This window comes from Hemitrygon akajei, chromosome 3, assembly GCF_048418815.1.
Source record: "Hemitrygon akajei chromosome 3, sHemAka1.3, whole genome shotgun sequence".
Classification (NCBI taxonomy): Eukaryota; Metazoa; Chordata; class Chondrichthyes; order Myliobatiformes; family Dasyatidae; genus Hemitrygon; species Hemitrygon akajei.
Window position 1 is genome coordinate 44,944,712 of NC_133126.1, and position 24,722 is coordinate 44,969,433.

The 24,722-nt window shown below is 39.5% G+C and overlaps 2 protein-coding genes across 2 annotated transcripts in view; one reads left to right on the forward strand and one right to left on the reverse strand.

Moving 5' to 3' along the window:
* Window positions 1-1,454: 1,454 nt before the first annotated feature.
* LOC140724927 (creatine kinase B-type) lies at window positions 1,455-10,777 on the reverse strand. The gene is made up of 8 exons (XM_073039741.1): window positions 10,632-10,777; window positions 9,291-9,496; window positions 7,832-7,986; window positions 6,278-6,410; window positions 3,937-4,108; window positions 3,166-3,289; window positions 2,894-3,083; window positions 1,455-1,837 (listed from the first exon to the last, which is right to left on the reverse strand). The coding sequence occupies exons 2-8, from the start codon at window positions 9,481-9,483 to the stop codon at window positions 1,659-1,661; spliced, it is 1,146 nt and encodes a 381-aa protein (XP_072895842.1). The 5' UTR covers window positions 9,484-9,496; window positions 10,632-10,777; the 3' UTR covers window positions 1,455-1,658.
* A 39-nt stretch (window positions 10,778-10,816) lies between these two features.
* trmt61a (tRNA methyltransferase 61A) overlaps window positions 10,817-24,722 on the forward strand; it is a 57,252-nt gene continuing 43,346 nt past the window's right edge. Inside the window, exon 1 of the mRNA XM_073039742.1 lies at window positions 10,817-10,935. The gene's annotated coding sequence lies outside the window, so the exon portion shown is untranslated. The remainder of the gene's footprint in view (window positions 10,936-24,722) is intronic.

Sequence of the window (24,722 nt, forward strand, 5' to 3'; positions counted from 1 at the left end):
TGCTATATCCAATAGAGAGAAGAAAAATTGGGATATGAAATAGTTGGGAGCCAAGTTAAAATGCCATTCATGTCAATGGCGATTAATTGTAAAAATAATGTTAGGGCATTTGAGGGGATTTGATTTTGAATGCTGTTGAGATAAGAACGAACATTAAGATACTCAAGTGGAAGCTACCTATTTCTCTGGTCACAATAATTGTTGCAGGGAATAGTTCCCCAAATCCAAGTTTCAAGAAAATCATTTACTGAAAGAAATAGCTTGCAATTGTATTTAAAAACTAGTGTTGAGAAACAATATAACTACAGTAATAGAGCAACCAAATTTGCAAGAGTCAATGCAATGACAAGAAATAGATATCCCAGAAGATTTGTGCAAGGAAAACTTGGATTATTTCTTTTTAATAACTGAAACCTATATACCATGTAATGTAATAATAGCCTAGAAGCATAGAGGTAATATGAGTCTTAGGCCATGAATCCAGGTACATACAAGGTGTGTATTCTATACATGGAAAGAAATATTTTTGCCACATGATCAAAATTCTAATCTACAAAGCTTAATACTAAATAGGGGCCAACGTGTAATGAAGTGATTTAAGATTTGGAAGTATATGAGCAAAACTCTACATGTTAACCTGTTACCAGTGTAACTAAATAAGATGCCCATAAAAAAGACAAATTGCTTCTTGTGCTCTTTAATCTATTTTTGAACACTATTGTACTTCCTCCAGTCTTTAAGTATGGTAAATTCTTGCTAAAGGATTATTTGATTCAAGAACTGAGGAAAATGTGGTTTAAACTGAGAGCCACATTGCCTTGCAATTAGCACAGAACTGGATAATTTACTTTAATAAACCTGTGATTACTTAGGCCATCATGCAGCCAGGGTTTTTTTTTGGGGGGGGGGGTTAAGCTACCCAAATAGAACAAAGGAAGGAACTGTATATCAAGATTGAACTAGAGAAATGGTTTCCATATTTGAGGGCACAAGGTGGTATGATTGGTTATTAGGTAAGTATCATAAATACAAGTCAATGATAATTAAACAAAAAATGTTCTTTTCAGAGAGCAAGACTGAATCTTCCTTCCAAGAATAGTTAAGTTGAATATCAGAAGGGAAGTTAGTGCAATGGAGGAGGGAGAAAATAATAATGGATTACACTAGTAGGGAGACACGAATTAACATGTTAGAGGCAATTTATGGAATATCAGCACTCAGACCAGTACAGTGAATGTCCCATTTCCATGTTGTTAATATACTGCCTTGATTACAGACAGCACTTGTGAAGACAGCTTAGAAAGTTAATTTTGTTTTAACACTGACCATTGTTAGACAGGAAGCGATTTAAAGATAGATGCTAACACCACCAAGTGTTAAGTTGCAAACACTAACAGCAGATTAACCACCAAGGATAGGTTAACCAAGTGTCTAAGAAAATTACTGTGCACTCATTTGTACGGACCAAAGTATATTTATTCATTTTTAATTCATCATCAGCAACAACAATGCAATGATTATATCTTCAAGATTTCTACTACATTTATGTCAAAGACAAGGTCCCCCCCCCCATTCCAGGCTGGCATCTTAAGGGATATTTTTATAATATTATACAATATATCCAGTGAATAGGTTAGAAGTTACGTGATAAAGTGACTTTACTTCTGAGCTGGGATAAGGCTGTCAATGGCCTGGCCTTTTTCAAGGCATTTCTCCATTTCAATTAGCAGCTTTACACCATCGACCACCATTTGAACCAATTCAACTTCAGAGAAGCCTAGGCGGTCAGCATTGGAAATATCAAAAACACCACCAACTGCAGCTGTGTCAACTCCACCTAGCAAGAAAGAAACAGCAAATCGTTTAGTGTACTTGTAGTTGCTTTACAGAAAGAAGCCACTTCAATACAAAAATACTAAAAATTGTCTTGCACACGAATTTTATCTTAAACCTGGATGATTTGCATGTTAAAACAACATACCAAAAGTGAAAGTTAACAAATGCCAAGTTATTTAAAAACATTCCATGTTCCTTACTTGTACTGTAGTGAATGCCAGAAAGATTTGAAATAACTTATCTGCGGTGGGTTTGGTTTTAAAAAAAAAAAAACATGTTTAGTTACCCCAGTTAACAACTGAGGAATTGTGTTCTTTTGCTGTATTCAGGTCATCTTGTGCTAATGTACATGAGCACAGGCAGGAAGAGTAAAGAGGAACATTTGAACTTTGAGCTCCAATGTTTCCTAATGTAGGCAGAAATGCATCACGCTTTAAACATGTGTGTTTTAAGCACTGGAAATAAAAATAGCAACTAATTTATAACAAGTCAGAGTTATGGTGGGGTGAATGCCAGAACTCAAGTGATAATCCAAACAGAAGGGGTTTTGATCTATTTAACAGAGTCCAAATTTGGCTAAAAAGCTAACTGCTTATTTAAAAAAACTGAAATACAAAGATAGTACTTGGAGAATGGCACAGCATGATGTGTCCAGACCACTTGCACACAACTCTTAGAGGTTTGAAGTCACATGAAAGTTTGATTTACTCCTATCCACACACAAAAAGCTATAGTTTTCCTTCTTAAAAATTAAAGGATCATTTTAGGTCCTTAATTGTGCCAGAAAGTGGAGCAAACCAAGAATATCATTGAGGCATTAGTAATCTGGAGCCGGATTTATGGGTAATTTTGAAAGGCTATGTGGATAGATTGCATCTGTTCAAAATTCTTCCTTAAAAAAAGTAAAGTTGTGCTTCTGACAGAATGCAGGAAATCAATTGTTCCAGCTTTTCATGATCAAGAAAATTTAGAGTGGTGATCCAGCCATTTACTGCCAAATCAAGTGCCCTGCACCAGGACATACTGTAATTCCACTGTCAGGTAAAATCCAACTCACCTGTGCCACGCTTCTGCAGTCGCAGTCGTTTCAGAACCTCGCCAAACTTGTCGTGTTTGCTGAGATTGGGCAGTTTCACGTGCACACCAGCACGCAGGCCAGTCCCCAGGTTAGATGGGCATGTCAAGATGTAGCCAAGGTGCTCACTCCACATAAATGCATGGCCATTGCTTTTAAAGAGATTTTCAATCTATGATTTAAAAGAAATAGTTCAAAGAAAAATACAAAGTAGTTTTAGACATTTATTGACTCTCAGCAACACTCAATTGTACCTTTGATAGTCCAGTGCAGAAACGGGTGAAGACCTCCCTCATGTTTCCACCTTTCTGCATGGAGATAACACGAAGATGATCTTCTTCATTTACCCAAACTAGGAAAGTCTTATTGTTATTATGCCTGGAAAATAGGTTTAATTTGGAGCAAGCAAATTAATATCCTGTACAAAAAAAAGTAATTTTGCTTTGCTATTAAGAGTAAGCTTTTGACAAAAATTCTATCAAAATACAATTCCTTGAGGCGTTATTTTTATCTAAATCTGCATCACACTAGAATTCTTTGGCCAAAAGACAGTCCTCAATTTGCCAACATAGCTAAGGTTGTTTGAGGAAAGTGAAGAGAAGATAGCTATTTTGTTTTAATATGACAAATATTAAAATCCATGAAGGAATGGGCTACATGTTGCGGCACACAACTAATACAATTGTCAAGGAAATGGAGTCATCTAAATAGGTTAGGTACAGAAATATTATCTTCCACATAAAGCCAACCTAATGGAAGTCATCAATTAGCTAATTACACAATGGCCAACTTCCAAGAATTATAAAAATGCACTCATTCAGTAAAGAGAATTTTTAAAAAAATTATATATATATATATATATATAAAAATAAAAAAAAGTTGTTTGTTGACTCTCCAAAAAAGGACTTCCAACTAATTCCACTCCAGCTGGTCAGTCAATTTCTCCCCATCAGATGCAAAGCTTCCAGCATGCTGCAATAAAATAAAGCCATTCTCAATCTTTTACTCCCAAGCCAGGAACTAACCAAATGCCTCTGCCATCAGGCCAGTCACGACCCATCCCAGAGGCTAGCAGCAGTGGAGACACAGGCTTGTCAAACAGGAAGTGGTCATCAATTAGGTTCTGCTGTTCCTCATCAGTCATGTTCTTCAGGGCATAGTATTTTCCAGAAAATTCACCATCTAGACTTTTCAAACCTAGAGAAAAGGAAAATTACATTGCAAGAACCGTTTTAATGCTAAGAATAAATCACCTTCATTTTATAACTTTTTTTTTTAAACAACTTGATAAGTTAGTTCCTCAAAAAGGAACTTTTCCTTTAGTTTAGATAAAAGGAGTTGCATTTATATGAAATGATTTGTGAATTTCTAAGCATCTAGATATACTTATGGCTTAAAGTATCTATGAAGTCTCTGGGGATCAAGCTAAGCAGTCACCAAAACAGCAATGTGACAATGATCTGTTGAAATGTTGATGAGAGCACATCTTAAAAATATGGTTCTATAGGGAATTAAAGAGCTTCACTGAAATAATACCGAACCTGTGTATAATGTACACCTTGAAAGCCTGTGTTTAGGTGACATTAGATAAATTAGTCACATCTTAAGATTGGTTTATATCAAAACTGTAGAGATTATGCACTTTAAAAATCATAATCATTAGGGTTATCAGAAATATACCAAGGGCAGTGACCGAGCAGGAGCAGAGGCACACCCATGTACAACTTATTATGTGGCAAAAGATTACAGTGACAAGAACAGGTTCTTTTGTGCTTAGAAATGAGGAAGCTCACATCAATTTTTTTAAAAAAAAAAAGGAACTCCAGTTGCAGGCAGTGCCAGAGCACCTCAAGAAATATTTTAAATTATGCAATCTGTCCAAGATTCCACTATTGGTACTCAGATGTGGGCCATTTGTATTATCAGGTTAGCTGCTTGTAATTATAGGTTCAGTCTGAGCATTTCTTGGTGGCCAGAAAAGTAACAACCAAAATAAAACTCATCTTAAAACACTAAAATGGCAATAGTTAAGTTAGGGTCGAGCATGGACCAGAATTCCTGGTGTATACTGGGATGCACCATGTGCGTTTTAACAATGCACATTGAAGAATTTTACCATCTGATGCACAAGATACCCAAAAACAGTGAGGCTTAAACATTCTGAAATATATTATTCTTGTTAACTTTGGCCAGAGTCATAAATTTTTTTTGGGGGGGGGGGGGGGGGGGGGAGTAACAGTTTTTCCCCAGACCTTGAAGTTGAAGTGTCTCAAGTAGAAGATAAATGGAGATTACAACTTGGTGTTATAAAATCCTTTTTGGCCAAAATAACACATTTAAAAATGCCAAAATATACATAGTTTTGAAAGACAGTATAATGAGAAATTAAGATGTAGCAAGATGTAGTGAGATGGCATCCCCTCAAAGCTTTCTACACAACTTGATTTTATAATCTGAAACATATGGTCCAGAAACTTTCCTGAAGTTCTACAATTAGTCCCCCTCCCCATGAGTTACAGTAACACGTGGCAGTTCACAGTTTATCCCACAATTGCAATGTTATTGGACACATACTTGCAATTCAGAATACACATTTTATGTACTGACTCATTTTCTGGATAAGAGGAAATACTTGGTGAGAGCCCAAGTCTTCACTTAAAGGCAACATTTCAGTTTCTCAGAACTAATTTCCTTTCAAATATTAAAACAATATGTAATTGAGATGTACACTTCCTTGCTCAGTCTTAAAAATGAAACTACATTAATTTGTGTACAAAATTGGAGCCAGTAGCTGATATTTTAAACACTACAGAATTTGACAAGAGGTCACAAGTTAACAGTAGAAGTATTCATTTCCATAAATGGTTCAACTATGCGAGTTACTTTCCACAAACAAATGGAAATAGCTTTACCAGCAAAGCTGAAACACCAGATTAATTTGAAACTTGTGGGTTTTTGTTTAAGGAAATGAAATAACTTGGTTCCCATTTCAGGCAAGAACCATCTCGTGTTCAGGGATGATTCAGTTAACAAGACTTCAGTTTCTTTGGCAGAAATAATCCTTGTGTGGGGCTGGGAAAAAGGGTGCAGTATGGCAATTCAAGAGCAGTCGATCGTTTATGAAGATAACACAATAGTGTAAAATCCAGGCAAAAGGAAATGCAGGAAACAGTAGAATAGACATTACTAAATATTCAGTAAGAATATTCAGCAAGCTGGTGTCACAATTCCCTTCTGAATTATCAGTGCTCATTTTCTAGAAGTGTGTGAAGACAAGGTCTCGGATTCTGTTTTAAGGAAACTTGATCTTCAAAAACCTTATCAGCTATTTAAAGATTAAAGCACATTATGCCCTTTTGACTTTACCGTCCTCTGAAAGTTTCTCAATAGCACGGCGCTCCCCTCGGCTACAGTGAGGGGGGAGGCAAAAGCCACGAATACTGCGGCCAGTGCGGACTCTGCTACTAAGCACATAGTTAGGATCCAGGTCATCACCACCCTAAAAAAAAAACAAATCACATTTATTATTCCACTTTCATTAACAAAAAACTATTCAATTTTCTTAACCACTGAAAATCATGCAATTGTCTATAATCTCAGATCAGATTCATCTTGGACTATTGCCCAGATTAGAATACACCATAATCATGTAGGCAAACAATAAAATTGGGAAGTAACATACTTTAAGGCATCTTTACATTTGGGACGAAAATGAGTTTAAATATTCACTGCATTTTCATTTGGAGTTGGAATGCAAGCTCAGACCTGAACAGAGCAGGTGCACTTTCCATAATAAATGCAGTTGTAGGCCAGAGGGAGAACAACGAATCTAAGACGAGCCACTTATGAGACTGGTACAATGCTGACACGAGGGCACCTTGAGGAAGGTCACCTTGCATTTTCAAAATGTCAAATGCAGATGTGGGGGTGGGGGCAGGGACAGAATTCCAATGACATAATTCCAACCACTACTAGGCAAAACATTGGGGAGAGAAGAACGCTTCTGAGGTCCAGATTTGATAATATAAAATAATGAGAGCCGTAATTTATATCTTAATGGAGGATATTTTAGGATTCCACTTACTAAAACAAGTTTTCTACAAATTATCCTATTATCTTCCTATCACAAGCAAAATTTTTAGTGAATGGAAACTCATTATCAAATTGTTCAAGGGTATTTAAATCTAATCATCCTATTTTACAAGGCAAAATAATATTAAGGTATTGAATCAAGAATCCTGGCTGGATTCAACAGATAATTACTGGGTGTTAGAACACTTCCCATAGTCTTGTTTTTACTATTTATGTCACCTTTCATAATCTCAGGATGCCACAAGACATTTACATCCAACCCCACACTTCTATATGGTCACAACTGCAGGAACTGTGCATCCAACTTAATGTGCAGCAAATCCCCACGGAAAACATTTAAAGTAGCATTTATAGAGGCAGATTCTAATGTTTTATTATGCTCCCTGCAGAGATTTATTTCTTGTGCTATGCATTCCAAATATCAACGTGGAACATAAACTAATAATTACAGCACTTCATTTAAAGTTTATTCTGAAACCATTCTCACCCCACCCCCACCCCCACCCCCGTCCCGCCAGGAGAGGTATGGCGCCGGCAGGGTTACTTGGAAAGAGAATGAAAGGCACTCAACTCCCCAGCTTCACTTCAGAGTCCCAAAACCTTTTAGGAGCTCACAACCACAGGGATGCCTTCTTCCCCTTCTGCGCTAAAATGTCAACCAGACTTTTGTGCGCTTAATTCTTTGGAGAGTACTTGAACCCACGATTTTATGACGGAGGCAAAAACTAGATCAAAACCACTAAGGCTAGTATGTTACTTTATTCTTTAAAATGCATTGGAATTCAACCTGTACTTATGTTTAGTAAAGAAATGAAACCATTGTCTAACCTTGAGCTTCTCTGAGTCAAGGTCAGTTTTGTGCTTGTCAGTGGGTTTGTAGCCACCGTGACGGTCCCGAATAACTGGATCAAAAAGATCTTTGAAAACCTCATAGCTTTCTTCATCGCCAGCAACACACCCTACTGTCATAATAAACGGATGACCTAGATACAAAAAAGAACAATTACAGGTAGCGCTTCTTTCACCACATCCGCTTAGATTGTCAAACTACATCCGCTGACCTTTGAAAGGAGTACTCAGCTGTATTCATTTTAAAATGGGAGGGAAGAGAAAATGGCAAGGGCGTCACATCATTCAGTTCTTTTGCCTTACGAGTTACTCAAGTTAAATCTTGGGGGGGGGGGGGAGAAGCAAACATTTTGCAATGCGAGTATTACAATAATGAACAGAGACAGGCATCTTGAAACAACAGACAATAGGTGCAGAAGTAGACCATTCGGCCCTTCAAGCCTGCACCGCCATTTTGAGATCATGGCTGATCAATTACTATCAATACCCGGTTCCTGCCTTGTCCCCATATCCCTTGATTCCCCTATCCATAAGATACCTATCTAGCTCCTTCTTGAAAGCATCCAGAGAATTGGCCTCCTCTGCCTTCCGAGGCAGTGCATTCCAGACCCCCACAACTCTCTGGGAGAAGAAGTTTTTCCTTAACTCTGTCCTAAATGACCTACCCCTTATTCTTAAACCATGCCCTCTGGTACTGGACTCTCCCAGCATCTGGAACATATTTCCTGCCTCTATCTTGTCCAATCCCTTAATAATCTTATGTTTCAACGATTAATTAATACGGCCAATTTAGTGAGTTATTTCAGGAGTACAAAAATAACAGGCAGTGCGCTTAAATCAACGGCAATCGGTTTTGGACATGGTGTTCATTTGGGAGGGACAAGCCAATCCACAGTCCCGCATTCTAACTGGATTAGTAAATCTTGCGTCAAAGTAGAGGGATTTTATACTATTCTAGGCAATCTAAGTGTTTTAGCAGGATTACCAGTCCGTCACCCAAGATGAAGCCACTGGGGATCGACTTGCCCTCCCGCTCCTTGCGGAGGTCGGGAGAGCAGAAGCATGTGGCCATCGTGCGGACTCAGAGCGGGAAACTCCTCTGCTCGCCACGGCCTCTCCAGCCAAGCGGCAGCGACGTGCGAGGGCTCACAACTACTTGAAGGAAATCAAACGCGAAAGTGAGCAGCACCACCCACCAACCCCTGCCTGCACAGAGAGTCCTCGGCTGTGATCCATTCTGGTAGCGGGAAGCCACAATCGTGGCTCCTTTACTTGCTATTTATAACATTTCCCGTAGCTCTGAATCAATGATACCCTTTATTCTGTGGTGGGCTGGATAAAAACTAAGCGCCAAGTTAATTTGAAAATCTCCCCAAACTAACTTCTGCCCACCTAATGAAGCAACACTTCTACAGGGAGGAAAGCAGGTGGGGTTTACCTGGGTTGTCCACTCCAGTCTGAATGATATCGTCAAGGGTAAATCCACTGGGGGTCTGCTTATCTCGCAACTTGCTGTACATCTCCGGGGTCAGGACTTTAGCCATGTGGTTGTTGTGCTTGCTCAAATCTGGATATTCGTCCTTCGAAGAGTATTTCATTTTCAGGAGGTTGTGACTGTTGCTGAATGGCATGGTGACCGCTTCACTGCAATGCAAACAGCTTTAGGAGTTAGGTTTGATCGACGAAAGAAATGGCCTCTCGAAGCGCGGATTTGATTGAATGGGTTGGGTCCAGTTTACCAGAAATACACTGAACGCTATATGACGAACACGAATTCATCTCATTTGCAGACTTCTACTTAAAGAAAATAGGCCATTTAGCGCGAACTTTGAAGCTGCACAATTATTCGAAATTATCAAAGTGATTGGAGTCCGTGATCGAAATAAACTTCTGCGCGAGTATGGCAAAGTCTCTTGCACGTTTTATACACTTTAATATATTGCAGGACGACGTAGGTCGTGGCAGTACTCCAACCCGCAAAACTCAATATAAAGGATGCTTTTAAACGAAAATCCGACTTTTGACATTAAAGTCCCTAATTGATGGTCATTTCCGACATTTGAGAAAAATATCTCGATTAACTGCCAGCATTTCCTGGGTACTTTTACAGTTCTTTGGCGTGGCTGAAAACCACGGGATTCTCAAATAGCGTTACGATTACGTAAATTTCTCGTCCTTCGTGACCCTATCGCGCTGTATTTCATACAAGATTTATGAAGGACAATCCAAGTACATTAAATTTGTGATAACGTCTACAGATCTTGGATTAGAAACAAGGCATTTACTCTCAACGGATTAGTGTAGTCATCATTCACAATTTTTAACAAATATCTTATTCGCAATTTAGGTGCATACGATAATGCAAGGTTATTAGAAAGATTAAACTCATTCCATTGGCATTGATAAATTGTATAGGTTTTCATCTAACACACATTCCTTCAATATTGTATTAGAATGCAAAGGTTGATTTACCAATCAGTAAATACTCCGGCTAATCCTTACGTTTAACGATGCGTCTAAATAGATGCTTCAAGATTAGACTTAACTACTATTACGTTTAATACACGTCTTATTCCAACTGAACTTCGTTATGATATTCATCTTATTTCATCTACTCGTGCTTTTGTCTTGATGCAAGACAATGCATTTAATTTGCATTAGGTTACTTTCCACTTAATCCAAAAATAGCGCTGAAATAAACATTTTTCTCGAAGCAAAATAAATAAAAATGCTTTAATTTTACTTTACTAGCTAATTTTGATTTTCATAAAGATATTACCTGAATAAGCAAGGAAATTGAGGCACCAATTTAATTCTAAGCCTGTGCTTCCCACTTTATGCTGATCTCCACGCCACCCTGATTGGTGTCCGAGCGGTCGGTGAGTTCCCATTGGATTATATAGTGCACCAGGGACGCGATCTCATTGGCTGCTAAATTTAGTCCCATTCACGGCACGATTTGTCAATCAAAGCGGAGCGTGTCGAAGAGGATGTGTCCAACGTCATCGTCGAGCGACGAATCGAAGAAGGTCGAGACGTCATATTCGCGCGTCCAGACTCGGGGTGCATGTGTGAGGTTGTCGGTGAGTTTTGGTTCTTGTTGAAAGATCCTCCGAGATTTAACGAGTTATTGGTTTGATTGTGTGTTGTCCGGTCGTCGGAGCTTGTGTGCTGAGTCTGGCAGGAACAGATCACGGCTAGTGAATGTACCAGTGTGTTAATGGCTGGCATCTTGTGCGGCTGCTGTCCCGCCTTTTGTATAGAAGTGCATTACTTGATAAACAAAGTACAGCAGCATTTCTACACACATGTTGTAGAGCGCAAAGTGTACTCTGCTGTTATTCAGATTAAATGTCTTTTATTCTGCTATTAAGAGATCATTCGAGTACAAGAAATTCTGCAGTTGCAGCAATTTTGAGCAACACACACAAAATGCTGGAGGAGCTCAGCAGATCAGCCTCTGTGGAGGGAAATGAATATTCGACTTTTCCTCCCGAGACCCTAGTGCTGATTGAAGAATCTGGCCCGAAACTTTTACTGTTCATTTCCTTCCATAGATGCTGTACGACCTGCTGAGTTCCTCTAGCATTTTGGGCGTGTTGCTCATTCTTCCTTCAAGATTATGTTCCCACTTGATGTCATTATAAAATTACATCCTGTTCAAAGAAAAGGCTGGTGATTAAAATTCTGTTTGCAGTCCGGTGACAAGGAATACACGAAATACACCATCACGAAAAAACAAGCTCTTTGACCTGAAGTTCTTCTCTTCATAGAGAACTGCCTGACCTGACCATTTGTAGCACATTGTTTATTTTTTTAAAGCATATAATCTGCTATCTTTATTATCATACTGGAAGAGCTTTTGATTGACTTTCCTCCCTCTGATTTGAGTCATCTAAAATTATGTAAATTTTGTCTGCACCCGCGTGTATATCATTGAAATGTACATTAAAGATTGAACTGGTTCTAGAACTAACTCTTGGAATACTCTGCTATGCACTTTTCTCCAGTCTTTCACTATTACTTAGGGACAGTAATTCCTCAAAGTAATGAAAGGTGATCTTTGTGCCTTCTTTAGATAGAAGACAAGGTTTTAGTTTAACATATTTGAAATCTGGCCTCTCTTGACTCCGGTTTTATGAAGGTGTCATTCCTGGTTATTGTCCTTGAGTATTTGGAGTGGGAGTTGAACCCACAACCTTCTGGTTCAGAAATGAGTGTTCCATCATGTTCATAGTGTTCTGGCAATTCAGTTGTTACAATTGGTCAACAATAATTATCTTGTGTGTGAATCAGAACAAGATCTTTTGGTCTTGTGATAGTGCTGGCACTTTTAAGTGAATCGTGTTGCAGAAAATCAAACTTAAATGGCTCTGATTCTGTGAGTTGTGCTTTCAATCATAGAAAAGCAGAGCACATAAGGAGCTAATGGAGGCATCACATTCACACTGGTAAAAAAAACGTTGGCCTAATCATATTTGGTTTTGGTCTGAAACCTTCTATCTTGCACTGACAAGTGCATATCCAATGACTTTTCAAATGTGTTGAATTTTTCTGCCTTCACCATCTTTGACACATGATGTCTGTGCCAACCATGGGGCCAGTTGAGACTAATCTCATCTGCTGGTACATGATTCATATCCCTTTAAATCAGGAATGTTCATGTATCTACTTGAATGCCTTTCAAACATTACTATCATATTTCCTTCCATCACTGTCTGATTCCCCAGCTCCTAGCAGTAAGTTCCAGGCATCCACCATTCTGTTTTTATAGGAAAAAAACTTGTCCCACTTATCTCCATTAAATGTTCTCTCCACCCCCCCATACCATAAATGTATGCCCTCCAGTATTTGCGCCCCCCCCCAGGAGAAAGACACTGACTATCGACCATAACTATGCTTCTCATGATTTTATATACTTTGCTTAGGTCTCCTGTCAGCCTCCACAATCCAAGCTAGTCTAACCGCTCCTCACAGCTAATACAATTTAATCCTCTTCTGCACCCTCTCCAAAGCTTCCAGTCTGTCTTGCAGTGACCAGAACTGCACAGTGTTCCAAACATGGCCTAACTGAAGTTTTATAAGGCTGCAACACAACTTTCAAACTTTCTACTCGACTGATGAAGACGAGTATGCTCAACGTGTTCTTTACCACCCTGTCTATTTTGCCTCTTTTGGGAGCTCTGGATCTGCACTGCAAGGTCCCTCTGCACTTTAATGTTCCTAAGGGTCTGTCATTTACTGTATACTTTCCCCTTGCATTTGACCTTCCAAAGTGTAACATCTCTCACGCCCACCAGCTGCGTTTCTGCACCCATTCTCCAGCTGATCTATGTTGTGCTCTGTCCTTTCACAACCTTCTTCACTAAACAGAATTTTTGTGTCGACTGCAAACTTACTAATCTTTCCATGCACAGTTTCATCCAAATCATGTGTACATATCGCACACAGCAGAGGTCCTGGCACTGATCCCTAAGGAACACAACTACAGATGATCTTTCTAGTACTGTCTTATGTCTTCTGTGGCTAGTCAGATTTCAATCCAATCTACCAAGTCACCATGAAGTCCAAGTCTTTATTTTCTGGATCAGCCGATCTTATCAAATGTCTTCCTAAAGGCCAATGTCATCCACTGTCCTAACCTCATCAATCATCTTCATTATCTCCTGAAAAAACTAAATCTATTTGTAAGATGTGACCTACCCTGTGCAAAGCCATGTGACTGTTTCTAATAAGCCCATGCTTTTCCAAATGCCAGTAAATCCCATTCCTAAGGATCCTCTCCAATAGCTTCCCTAAGGCTGGTAGGCCGATATTAAGCTGGAATAACCATGTTGCACAGGTTGGCTCTGTGGTTAAGAAGGTATGTGGTGCATTGGCCTTCATCAACCATGGGACTGAGTTTAAGAGCCAGGAGGTAATGTTGCAGCTATATAGGACCCTGGTCAGACCCCACTTGGAGTACTGTGCTCAGTTCTGGTTGCCTCACTATAGGAAGGATGTGGAAACCATAGAAAGGATGCAGAGGAGATTTACAAGGATGTTGCCTGGTTTGGGGAGCATGCCTTACAAGAATAGGTTGAGTGAACTCAGCCTTTTCTCCTTGGAGCAACAGAGGATGAGAGGTGACCTGATAGAGGTGTACATATTGATGAGAGGCATTGATCATGTGGATAGTCAGAGGTTTTTTCCCAGGGCTGAAATGGCTAACACGAGAGGGCACAGGTTTAAGGTGCTTGGAAGTAGGTACAGGGGAGATGTCAGGGGTAAGTTTTTTATGCCCTACTGTTCACTGTGTAAGATCTAATCTGGTCAGTCCTCCCAAAGTGCAACACTCACACTTGTCTGCATTAAATTCCATCTGCCATTTTTTAGCCCATTTTTCCAGCTGGTCCATATCCTGCTCCAAGCCAAGGTAGTCTTCCTCACTTTCCGCTACACCACCTAATCTTGGCCTTATCCACAAATTTGCTGATCCAGTTAACCACACCGTCATCCAGATAATTGACAATGAGTGCGTGGAATAGGCAGCGATGGTGGTGGAGGCAGATACGATAGGGTCTTTTAAGAGACTCCTGGATAGGTACATGGAGCTTAGAAAAAACAGAGTGCTATGGGATAACCCTAGGTAATTTCTAAAGTAAGTACATGTTTGGCACAGCATTGTGGGCCGAAGGGCCTGTATTGTGCTGTAGGTTTTCTATGTTGCCCTTAAGCAGAGGAACAACATTTGCTATTCCTCGTCCTCTGGGACCTTGTCTGTGACTAGAGAGGATAGGAAGATCACTTTCAATGCTCCAACAATTTCTTCCGTTCCCTCTCTGAATAACCTGGAATAGATAGCATCAGGATCTGGCAATTATCCACTTTAATGTTATCCACTTTAGTGGTGGGTAAATTAATGGTAAGTATTCTTAGAGATGGTATATATAATTATCTGGATAGACAGGGTCTGATTAGGAACAGTCAACATGGATTTGTGCGTGGAAGGTCATGTTTGACAAATCTTATTGAATTTTTTGAATAGGTTACGAGGAAAGTTGACGAGGGTAAAGCAGTGGATGTTGTCTATATGGACTTCAGTAAGGCCTTTGACAAGGTTCTGCACGGAAGATTAGTTAGGAAGGTTCAATCGTTAGGTATTAATATTGAAGTAATAAAATGGATTCAACAGTGGCTTGATGGGAGATGTCAGAGAGTAGTGGTGGATAACTGTTCGTCAGGTTGGAGGCCGGTGACTAGTGGTGTGCCTCAAGGATCTGTACTGGGTCCAATGTTGTTTGTCATATACATTAATGATCTGGATGATGGGGTGGTAAATTGGATTAGTAAGTATGCAGATGATACTAAGGTAGGTGGTGTTGTGGATAATGAAGTAGGTTTCAAAGTTTGCAGAGAGATTTAGGCCAGTTAGAAGAGTGAGCTGAGCGATGGCAGATGGAGTTTAATGCTGATAAGTGTGAGGTGCTACATTTTGGTAGGAATAATCCAAATAGGACATACATGGTAAATGGTAGGGCATTGAAGAATGCAGTAGAACAGAGTGATCTAGGAATAATGGTACATAGTTCCCTGAAGGTAGAATCTCATGTGGATAGGGTGGTGAAGAAAGCTTTTGGTATGTTGGCCTTTATAAATCAGAGCATTGAGTATAGGAGTTGTGATGTAATGTTAAAATTGTACAAGGCATTGGTAAGGCCGAATTTGGAGTATTGTGTACAGTTTTGGTCATTGAATTATAGGAAAGATGTTAACAAAATAGAGAGAGTACAGAGAAGATTTACTAGTATGTTACCTGGGTTTCAGCACCTAAGTTACAGAGGAAGGTTGAACAAGTTAGGTCTTTATTCTTTGGAGTGTAGAAGGTTGAGGGGGACTTGATAGAGGTATTTAAAATTATGAGAGGGATAGATCGAGTTGACATGGATAGGCTTTTTCCATTGAGAGTAGGGGAGATTCAAACAAGAGGACACGTTGAGACTTAGGGGGCAAAAGTTTAAGGGTAACATGAGGGGAATTTCTTTACTCAGAGATTGGTAGCTGTGTGGAATGAGCTTCCAGTAGAAGTGGTAGAGGCAGGTTCTGTATTGTCATTTAAAGCAAAATTGGATAGGTATATGAGCAGGAAAGGAATGGAGGGTTATGGGCTGAGTGCGGGCCAGTGGGACTAGGTGAGAGTAAGCGTTCGGCATGGACTAGAAGGGCCGAGATGGCCAATCACCTCTGATCTGGGCCGACATTTACGTGCCGGGTGGCACCCAAGTAATTAGCTTGTTTATTTCGGCATTTTTCTTAAAGATGTGCTGGGTGCGCCCCGGCTAGTGCTGCACCCCTGCATGCTTGGCAGATCAGTATCGGTCTGTGGCCTGGAGGTTGGGGACCACTGCCCTACTGTTCACTGTGTAAGATCTAATCTGGTCGGTCCTCCCAAAGTGCAACACTCACATTTGTCTGCATTAAATTCCATCTGCCATTTTTTAGCCCATTTTTCCAGCTGGTCCATATCCTGCTCCAAGCCAAGGTAGTCTTCCTCACTTTCCGCTACACCACCTAATCTTGGCCTTATCCACAAATTTGCTGATCCAGTTAACCACACCGTCATCCAGATCATTGACAAACAACAATGGATCCAGCACTGATCCCTGCAGCACTCCGCTAGTCACAGGCCTCCAGTCAGAGAGGCAACTATCTACTCTCTGGCTTCTCCCACAAAGCCAATGTGTAATCCAGTTTACTACCTGATCTTGAATGCCGAGCGACTGAACCTTCTTGACCAGCTTCCCAAGCAGGACCTCGTCAAATGTCTTCCTAAAGTCCATGTAGAAACCATCCACAGCTTTGCCTTCATCAAGTCATCGACTTTCTGGTAGTTTCCCTGAAAAACTCTTAAGATTGGTTAGACATGATCTACCACACACAAAGCCATGTCTATGTCTATTCAAATACTTATATATGCGATCCCTCAGAATACCTTCCAATAACTTTCCCACTACTGATGTCAGGATTACTGGCCTATAATTTTCTGGTTTATTTTTAGAGCCTTTCTTGAGCCTATTTGAACTTAAACTCTATTTGAGTTCTTTCAGCTTTTTTCAGGGTCCTGTCTGTTTTCAGCTTCCTAAACCTTACATATGCTTTTTTATTTTTGGCTAAATTTGTCAAATCTCTTCTCATCCAATGTGCTGGTCCTGAATTCCAAGAAGTTCATACTTAAGTGACTCCCACATGTCAGATGTGGACTTGCTCAATCACAACAGCAGCCCTGAGCCTACTCTCTCCACCTCCTACCCAACTATGTTGTAATTTGCCTTCACCCAATTTAGTACTCTCCTCCAAGATCCAGGATTGTAGCTATTCTAAAACTAATGGGGTGTGTATATATATATATATATATATATATATATACACACACACACACACACACACACACACACACACACACACACACACACACACACACACACACACACACACACACACACACACACACACACACACACACACACACACACACACACACACACTATGGAGTAGTTGGCGATACATCAGAAGATGTATAGCTCGAGTGGTAGATGGCTGGGTTGAGTTGTTCTCTGATCTTGGCAATTTACTTGCAAATGTTTCATCACCTTGTGAGGAAACTTCGTCAGTGCACTGTTGATTGTGATGTGTCCTCCGAATGCTTGGTCTTTATAGACTTTTCAGTCAGCTGATTGGGTGGTATTTTGGAAACAGTTTTTTTTAGTTTAGTTTTAGTTTCAGAAATTAGTTTCCGGATTTAGTTTCTGAAATGACATCCAATCAGCTGATTGAGAAGTATATAAAGGACAAGCATTCCGAGGACACATCACAATCAACAGTGCACTGACGGTGCCTCTTCGCATGGTGTCAAAGCATTTGCAAGTAAATTGCCAGGATCGGAAAAACAACTCTACCCAACTATGGTACAGTCTTTCCTTGGTTTGATTATCTACATACTGTTTCAATAAACCCTCTTTTATGCACCTAAAAGGTTCAGCACATGGTGGCCAGATCCAAACTGTAGAATAATTCAAACAAGTTTCAGATCTTTGGTATTTGTCCCCCAGAGACTGGAGTAAAGAAAATCATCCTCAGCTCTAGCTCGCTGGCTAAAAAGTGACATGACTCTTGGATAGGACAGACTTGAGGAAGGAAATGTACCTATTTTACTAATGAACAGATGGACCAGATGAATATTCCTGCAGCTTCAATTACTATTACTAGTAATGTATTTTTCTTTCTAGACTTCAAATTGATTTACTCACTTGTACTTAGCATACGAGGTATTTAAACTTGTGTCCAGGCCCTTAGATCCCAACAGGCTCTCTGTACCCTCCCATTTCTTGTCTGTATGTTGTCTTTTTGTCATCCCCAAATACATTACTTAACACTCCTCTGGACTGAATTCCATTTGCTTCATCTCTGCCCGCCCTGCTCATTAGTAGCAGAGAACATTTTGTGCATCATCTATAGAGGCCTCAATCATTTCTCCTATACTTGGGTCTGAATTACTAGTATGTACAATGAAAAGATGCCTTGTACTGATAGACATTTAAAGCAGAGTTAGGTCTAACTTCCCTATGGATCTTGTGCAGTTTTAATAAGCTGTGCCATCATAACAAACAAAATGCTGGGAGGAACTCTGCAGGTCAGGCAGCATCTATGCAAGGGAATGAAGAGTTGACGTTTCAGGCTGAGAGCTCTCATCAGGACTGGACTCTGCCTGAAATGTTGACTCTTCACTCCTCTCCAAAGATACTTCCTGACTGGGGTGAGGGGGGGGTGGGGGTGTCTTCCGATTTTCAGTATCTGTAGAATCTTCTGTGTTTATAGTGTTCCGCAGAGATGCTTCAGACTTAAACAAGACTGGAATTTTTGCCTAGCCATTCATGAATAAGAGTAGAAAAACATAATAATTAACTACTGGACTAGAGTATGATGTGGTAAATTTAAGTCTTTAAGTTGAAAGGAAAACACATGACCAGTAATGGTAATTGCAGCTGCAGGAATGTTGGAAAACACATCTGGTTTATATATATATATATATATATATATATATATATTAGTCAGGAAAGAAAATTTGCCTTCTATACTCAATCTGCCTATGCGTGACTTCGAATCTGTTTGTTTGCCAGCCCTATGGGATCAAGGATGATTTTTTTTCACTCTCAGTTCTGAAGGAGATTAATGAATTCTGACTCGGATGCTCTCTGTTACAAATTGTTTGGATTAATATTCAGTTTGTATTTGCTCTCAATGTGCTACTGTCAGAGGCTTGAAGCACCTGGTGCCTTTAAGGATACTTCTCAGTTGTTCTAAGAGTTGATGGACCAAGGATTCTGGTATAATGATGAGAATGTTATGGAAGCTTTGACAATGTGATTTTTTTTTTAAAGTGTTTCTTGTTCTTTTAGGACGTTGCTTAGACTAATGAGACCTTCAGATAAAATAATTGTTTCTGGTGTCGGGCATGGACTTGCTGCGGCTTGCTTATTGGAATTCACTGAGTATGATTGGGATTGGAGTCTCTGTTGGATTTCCTATCCTGCTAATGGATAATGTATCGAGAGAATACTGTGGTACTTCAGTAATCTGAGGTGATGATTTGTCCATGTCTCTGAAACGACGTGCACACTGTTGCTCAGTTATGGTTGATGCTGCTTTCCCCGTTCTTTTTGGATTTGCTTTGTGATGAAGATCATCTCCATTATGCCTTTTGCTGGGTGGAATCTGCATTGCAGCTGCGGTGGAGCTCTTCAGTTTATGGAAGAAGGCAGCTGAGGAAGACTCTTGCCATGTTTTCTCTTTGGCAGACAATGCAAAGCCTCCCTCCCATTTGCGTAATTACTGCATCCAGATGTTTCCTTTGTGGAAAATGATGCTGACTCCAACATCTGAGATCACCCTGTGTAGTCTCCTAGTGTCAGATGAGAGGCATGAGTCATGAATTTGCCACATAAGTGCTCTGACTGCATGTTAGTATTTTGGCAGTGCTTTGATCTGCTCCAGAGGCCTTGTTGTTTTTGACTTTTGCTGGGCTGGGGGTGTGATGTGATTACAGTGGATAGCATACTGTGGCACAAAGTGAAAGACAAGTCAGTGACAGAGACCTTTTACTTCTATGAAGTGCTCCTTCAGCAGGCACTATGTGTCCTTGATTAGCTGTCTTTGGAAGTGTCATAGTTGCTTGAGCCACATGTTCTCGACAGTGTGAAGAATCCATGAATCTCAGTTAGCTTCTGCATCTCCTGCAGTGACTTCACCTACCATCTGTTGTATAATTGAGGATATTTTGTACTTGGTCATGACGGTAGTTGCCAGTCTAGGAAATCATGACATTTACAACTTATTAACACGTCTGTCATGATCATTCTTACCTGTGCAGTTCTGCTTACTGGGACAGAAACTGAGAGATTCTTTGCAAGTGCTAATTTGAAAAGGCTCTTGTTAGTTGCGACAGCACAGTGGCTGTTGGTCCAGTGGTCATGAACTCCTGCCATGGTGCTGGTCTGTAAACATTCAAGCAGTCCTTCACAAGAGAACTGCGCTCTTTTGAGCATTGTATCTCAAAGGATGTGTTTGTTTAGAGAAGAGTGCAGTGCTCGATGATTCACAAACTCCGGTAGTTAAATTACAAACAATAAAGCTGTGCTTATTGAAATTTAAAATGTTAAGGATCAGAATCAGATTTATCAGCACTAACATACGTTGTGAAATTTGTTTTACCTCAGCACTACAAGTGCAAGACATAAGCTACTATAGGTTACAAAAAAAGACTGAAATTCCCAATATTTTGAAGGGAGCTAATTAGATCTAGATTCAAGATTGTTTAATGTCAATTCCAGTACATAATTGTAAAGGAAATCGAAATAATTGTTAATCCAGATCAGATGCATTGCTGAAAAGAACACAATAATAATAAAATATAACACTAAATACTGAAGACTCCTGTCCTGAGGAAGGGTCTTGGCCCGAAATGTCGACTGTGCTCTTTTCCATAGACGCTGCCTGGCCTGCTGAGTTCCTCCAGCATTTTGTGTGTTGCTCAGATTTCCAGCATCTGCAGATTTTCTCTTGTTTGAGCTAGCTTATATACATTGTTTTCTATGACCATAAAGTGACCTTGTATCTGTATATAAGGTGACTGATGGGAACCTAATGGTGGTTGGGGATGTAAAATAGAAAAACTATTTTTCAATTACTTAGACTGTCTAGGATCAGAGCAAGAATCGGCCCAGGAAGTAAGCAGGTAAAGTGATTTCATTAAACAGTGGAACAAGCTTGAAGCCCACACCTGTTTCTGAATACCTATGTGTAATTTTAGAAATGACCATGGCATTGATTTAATCCATTTAGCATTGTTGGTTCCTTCCCAGGCAGTTGCCTCTATTTCATTTCCTTAGCCAAGTTTCAGCTACAGCCATTGTGAAATGTTTCACCTTGTTTTGCACCATGACTCCGGTTTCTTAACGTAATGTGATTTGTCTCTTAAGCAAGTTGCTTCCTCAGTAAGCTCTGCATTGGAAGATATTCAACAATCTTATTATCTCTTGATGTTTCAGAAGCACTTGCAGTCCTGAGGCTAGTCTCGATGTACCAAACTGCTCTACAATATAAATGCTTGTCACTTCATTAATCATTTACATGTGAGTTGGCTGATAATGAATTGGTGTTATTCTCTGTTCTCACTTGTAGTGACTTCTGTTATTGGGTTCTTTATATAGTAGATTAGCTCTAGCATTCTAGTATTTGCCTTTTTGATCAAAATAAGTTGTGTTGCAACTAGTCAATTAAAAATTTGAATGTGGTAATCCTCTAACAAAATATCCTGTGACTGTGGGTATAAGATTCCAATGTAAGTGTGATGCAAGTTAATAAAACACCTCATGATTAAAGTTTCTCCAGGCAGGACAGCTTTTATTTCCCATTCCAAGTTGTTCTTGAGAAGGTGGTGGTGTGCTGTCTTCCTCACTTGGTACATTTTGTGTGCTGAATTCCCACAATGTTGGGTACGATGTTCGGAGATTTTAACCTGGTGATGTGGAGAGCATTCTAACTGGCTGCATCATTGTCTAGTAAGGACGGGCCACTGCACAGGATCTGAAAAAGCTGCAAGCTCAGCCAGCTCCATCATGGACACCAGCGTTCCCAGCATCGAGGACCTTCAAAAGGCAATGCCTCATAAAGGCAGCATCCATCATTAGGGGACCTCCCCTCCCCATCAACCAGGACATGCTGTCTTCTTAATGCTACCATCAAGATGGAAGTACAGGAGCCTGAAGACACACACTCAACATTTTAGGAACAGCTTCTTTCCCTCTGCCGTCAGATTTCTGAATGGATGATGAACCTATGTACACTATCTCAATATTTTTTGCTCTCCTTTTGGATTACTTATTTAATTTAAAATACATTTCTTATTGTATAGTTTTTATTATGTATTGCAATGTGCTGCTGCCTCAAAACAACAAATTTCCTGTATATGCCAGTGATATTAAACCTGATGCTGAATTCTGAAGTATTCCAAGTGAGGATAGTGTGTGACATGGAGAATAGTTTTCCCGTGTATCTGCTCCTTTTGCCCATCCTTTCTTTTTGGTGAAAGGCACAGATTTAGGGGATGTTGCTGTGGCAGCTTTAGTGAGCTGTAAATAATGAGTACTGCAGCATCGCAATAGAGAACTGGAGAAAAGCAATGCTTAAAATAGTTGATGGAATGCAGACTGCTCTGTACTGGATAGTTTTTGAGCTTTTAATGTTCTATTAGAGCTGCAACTGTCAAGGTACAGTGAATCACATTTGTGGGTGGCAAAAAGGCTTTCCAAAGTCAGGTGAAGCACTTCCTTCCTGAATAACAAGCAGCTCCAACTGTTAGATGAGAACTATAGTCAGAATTGATATTACCTAGGTCATAGAAATTTAGCTATAAAAAATTATTAATTCAGGTTCTGTTGTGTGTGTGTGTGTCTTGAGTTTGCAGTTTCAGGAACTATTTAGTAAGGTAATTTTAAAACACTGCTTGTGCTTTTTTTAAAAAAAAATTATGCTAACTTTGTTAGGCCTTCAGAAAATAGATTTCATTAGATAAAGTTGGGTTTAGCCCATGCATGGCATTGTGTACTGTGACAGGATCTGAATGGTATCAGTAGCAAGAATTCAACCTAGGTAAACCAACTGCAGTAATTAATATGACCTCTAATATCTTGCATGGCATATCAGAAATAACTCACCACTTCTATAGGGAGTGCATATATGGATGTTGTTTTCGACCAGCTTTGCTCCAGCAAGTTAATTGGATGAAAAGCTCAAATGTTTAGGTGAGGTGACAATATGTTGATTTTTGGATGACTAATTTGGAGTGCAAGAGAAAAGCCTATTTATAATTTGGCTAGCATCATTCTCTACAGAAGTATATCACTTCTTAGGGAAATTTGTAACAGAAATGTCTGAAAATGTGCTTGAATACTTCTGCATCATCTAAGAAATAAAAGTAATTGAGCCATAAATTGTATCCTTGCTTCTTTGTAAGATTTCCAATTAAATTTCTGCCTTGATAATAAGTTCCCTGGACCGTAGCGTTTGGCTATTGCCTTATAATGCATGGGAAAACATTTCATACTAGGGACAGACACCACTGCCATTATTTGACTGTTACATCACTGTCTATCTACTAATGGTCCTAATGAATGTTTTAGTGCATTTGATACTGGAATTGAGCTTCCCAAGCTGATTAAAGCACTTACATTGGCTCTAGTTTCCTGCTGCAACAGAAAACGGTGCAAAGTTTTGTTAACATGTTCATCATGGTAGATATTATGTTCTAAGCTATGATAGACAGAAGTATGCTTAATAATTTGTATTATTAAGACTGTCTTTAAAAATAATACCAGGCACCAGCTTTCACCTGCAAAGTGCATTTCTTTCTAGATTTTGCTTAATTGACAATGTTGTGTTTTCTAGTTAGTGAATCAGAAATTATTTAATTTTTCAAACCTGACTATAGCAAGTCCAATAGAGCTATTTAAGCATTGCTAGCAAGAAAAAATCTGCTATTAAAATATACTTCAACTTTCCTGATTACTGATCTAGTGTGCGCAACGTGCTGCTGAGTCATAAGATTAGAAAGGTCACATTTAGTTCTTAATCTGTCTTGAGTTATTTTATCTCAGCAGAGGGCAAGGTAGGAGTTTTACAGTTTTTCATTAGCTTTGAAATCACAATTTGAAGTCTATAATTACATGATTGCTATTCAGTGCGTCAGTGGGTGGAGAAAGGGTAGGGGAGGGTTCAGCTGAGCTGATTTTTGTTTTACCTCCCCCCCACCCTCAAGTAATATAATAGTTTGTTGAAAATTATCTTTTAAAAAAAACCAGCACCAGAGCAAGGAGGGAGAAGCCAGTTAATTATGAGCAACTAAATAGGTCAAGGTGATTTGAGAACACGAGTAATGAGAAGTTGCATAATTCATTGTACCTGCTAGATTGAATCTTGTTTCATTTGTTCCACTATTTTCAAATTCACACTTTGACCTCACTAGGCTTAAAGGTGTGGTTGTATTAAGCAAAATGGGAAGTATATTACTGTTCTTTTTCAATTGGATATTAATGTCAGCAGAGGGTTTATGTGCTTTCAGAGTACATAACTAACTGGTTAAACCCTAATTTCCGTACATCTTCCTTTGTGTTACTTGAAACTCTGCCAATGCATTTCCTTTATCTTTTCCAAACAAAAATAGGTGTTTACTTGACTATTTAATAACTGTCATGGGATAGCAGCCTTCCTACGTTGTGATTATGTGTGCTGATTCTTCCGCTCCCAAATGCAATTGGGAAATTTAAAAAGTGGTATT

Excerpts from the sequence above, each read along its gene's own strand:
- LOC140724927 (XM_073039741.1), bottom strand. The coding sequence starts at position 9,483 with ATGCCATTCAGCAACAGTCACAACCTCCTGAAAATGAAATACTCTTCG. Across the intron at positions 6,411-7,831 it reads TTGACTCAGAGAAGCTCAAG|GGTGGTGATGACCTGGATCC; the intron begins GTTAGACAATGG and ends TTTTTTTTTTAG. Across the intron at positions 1,838-2,893 it reads ACTGCAGAAGCGTGGCACAG|GTGGAGTTGACACAGCTGCA; the intron begins GTGAGTTGGATT and ends CTTTCTTGCTAG.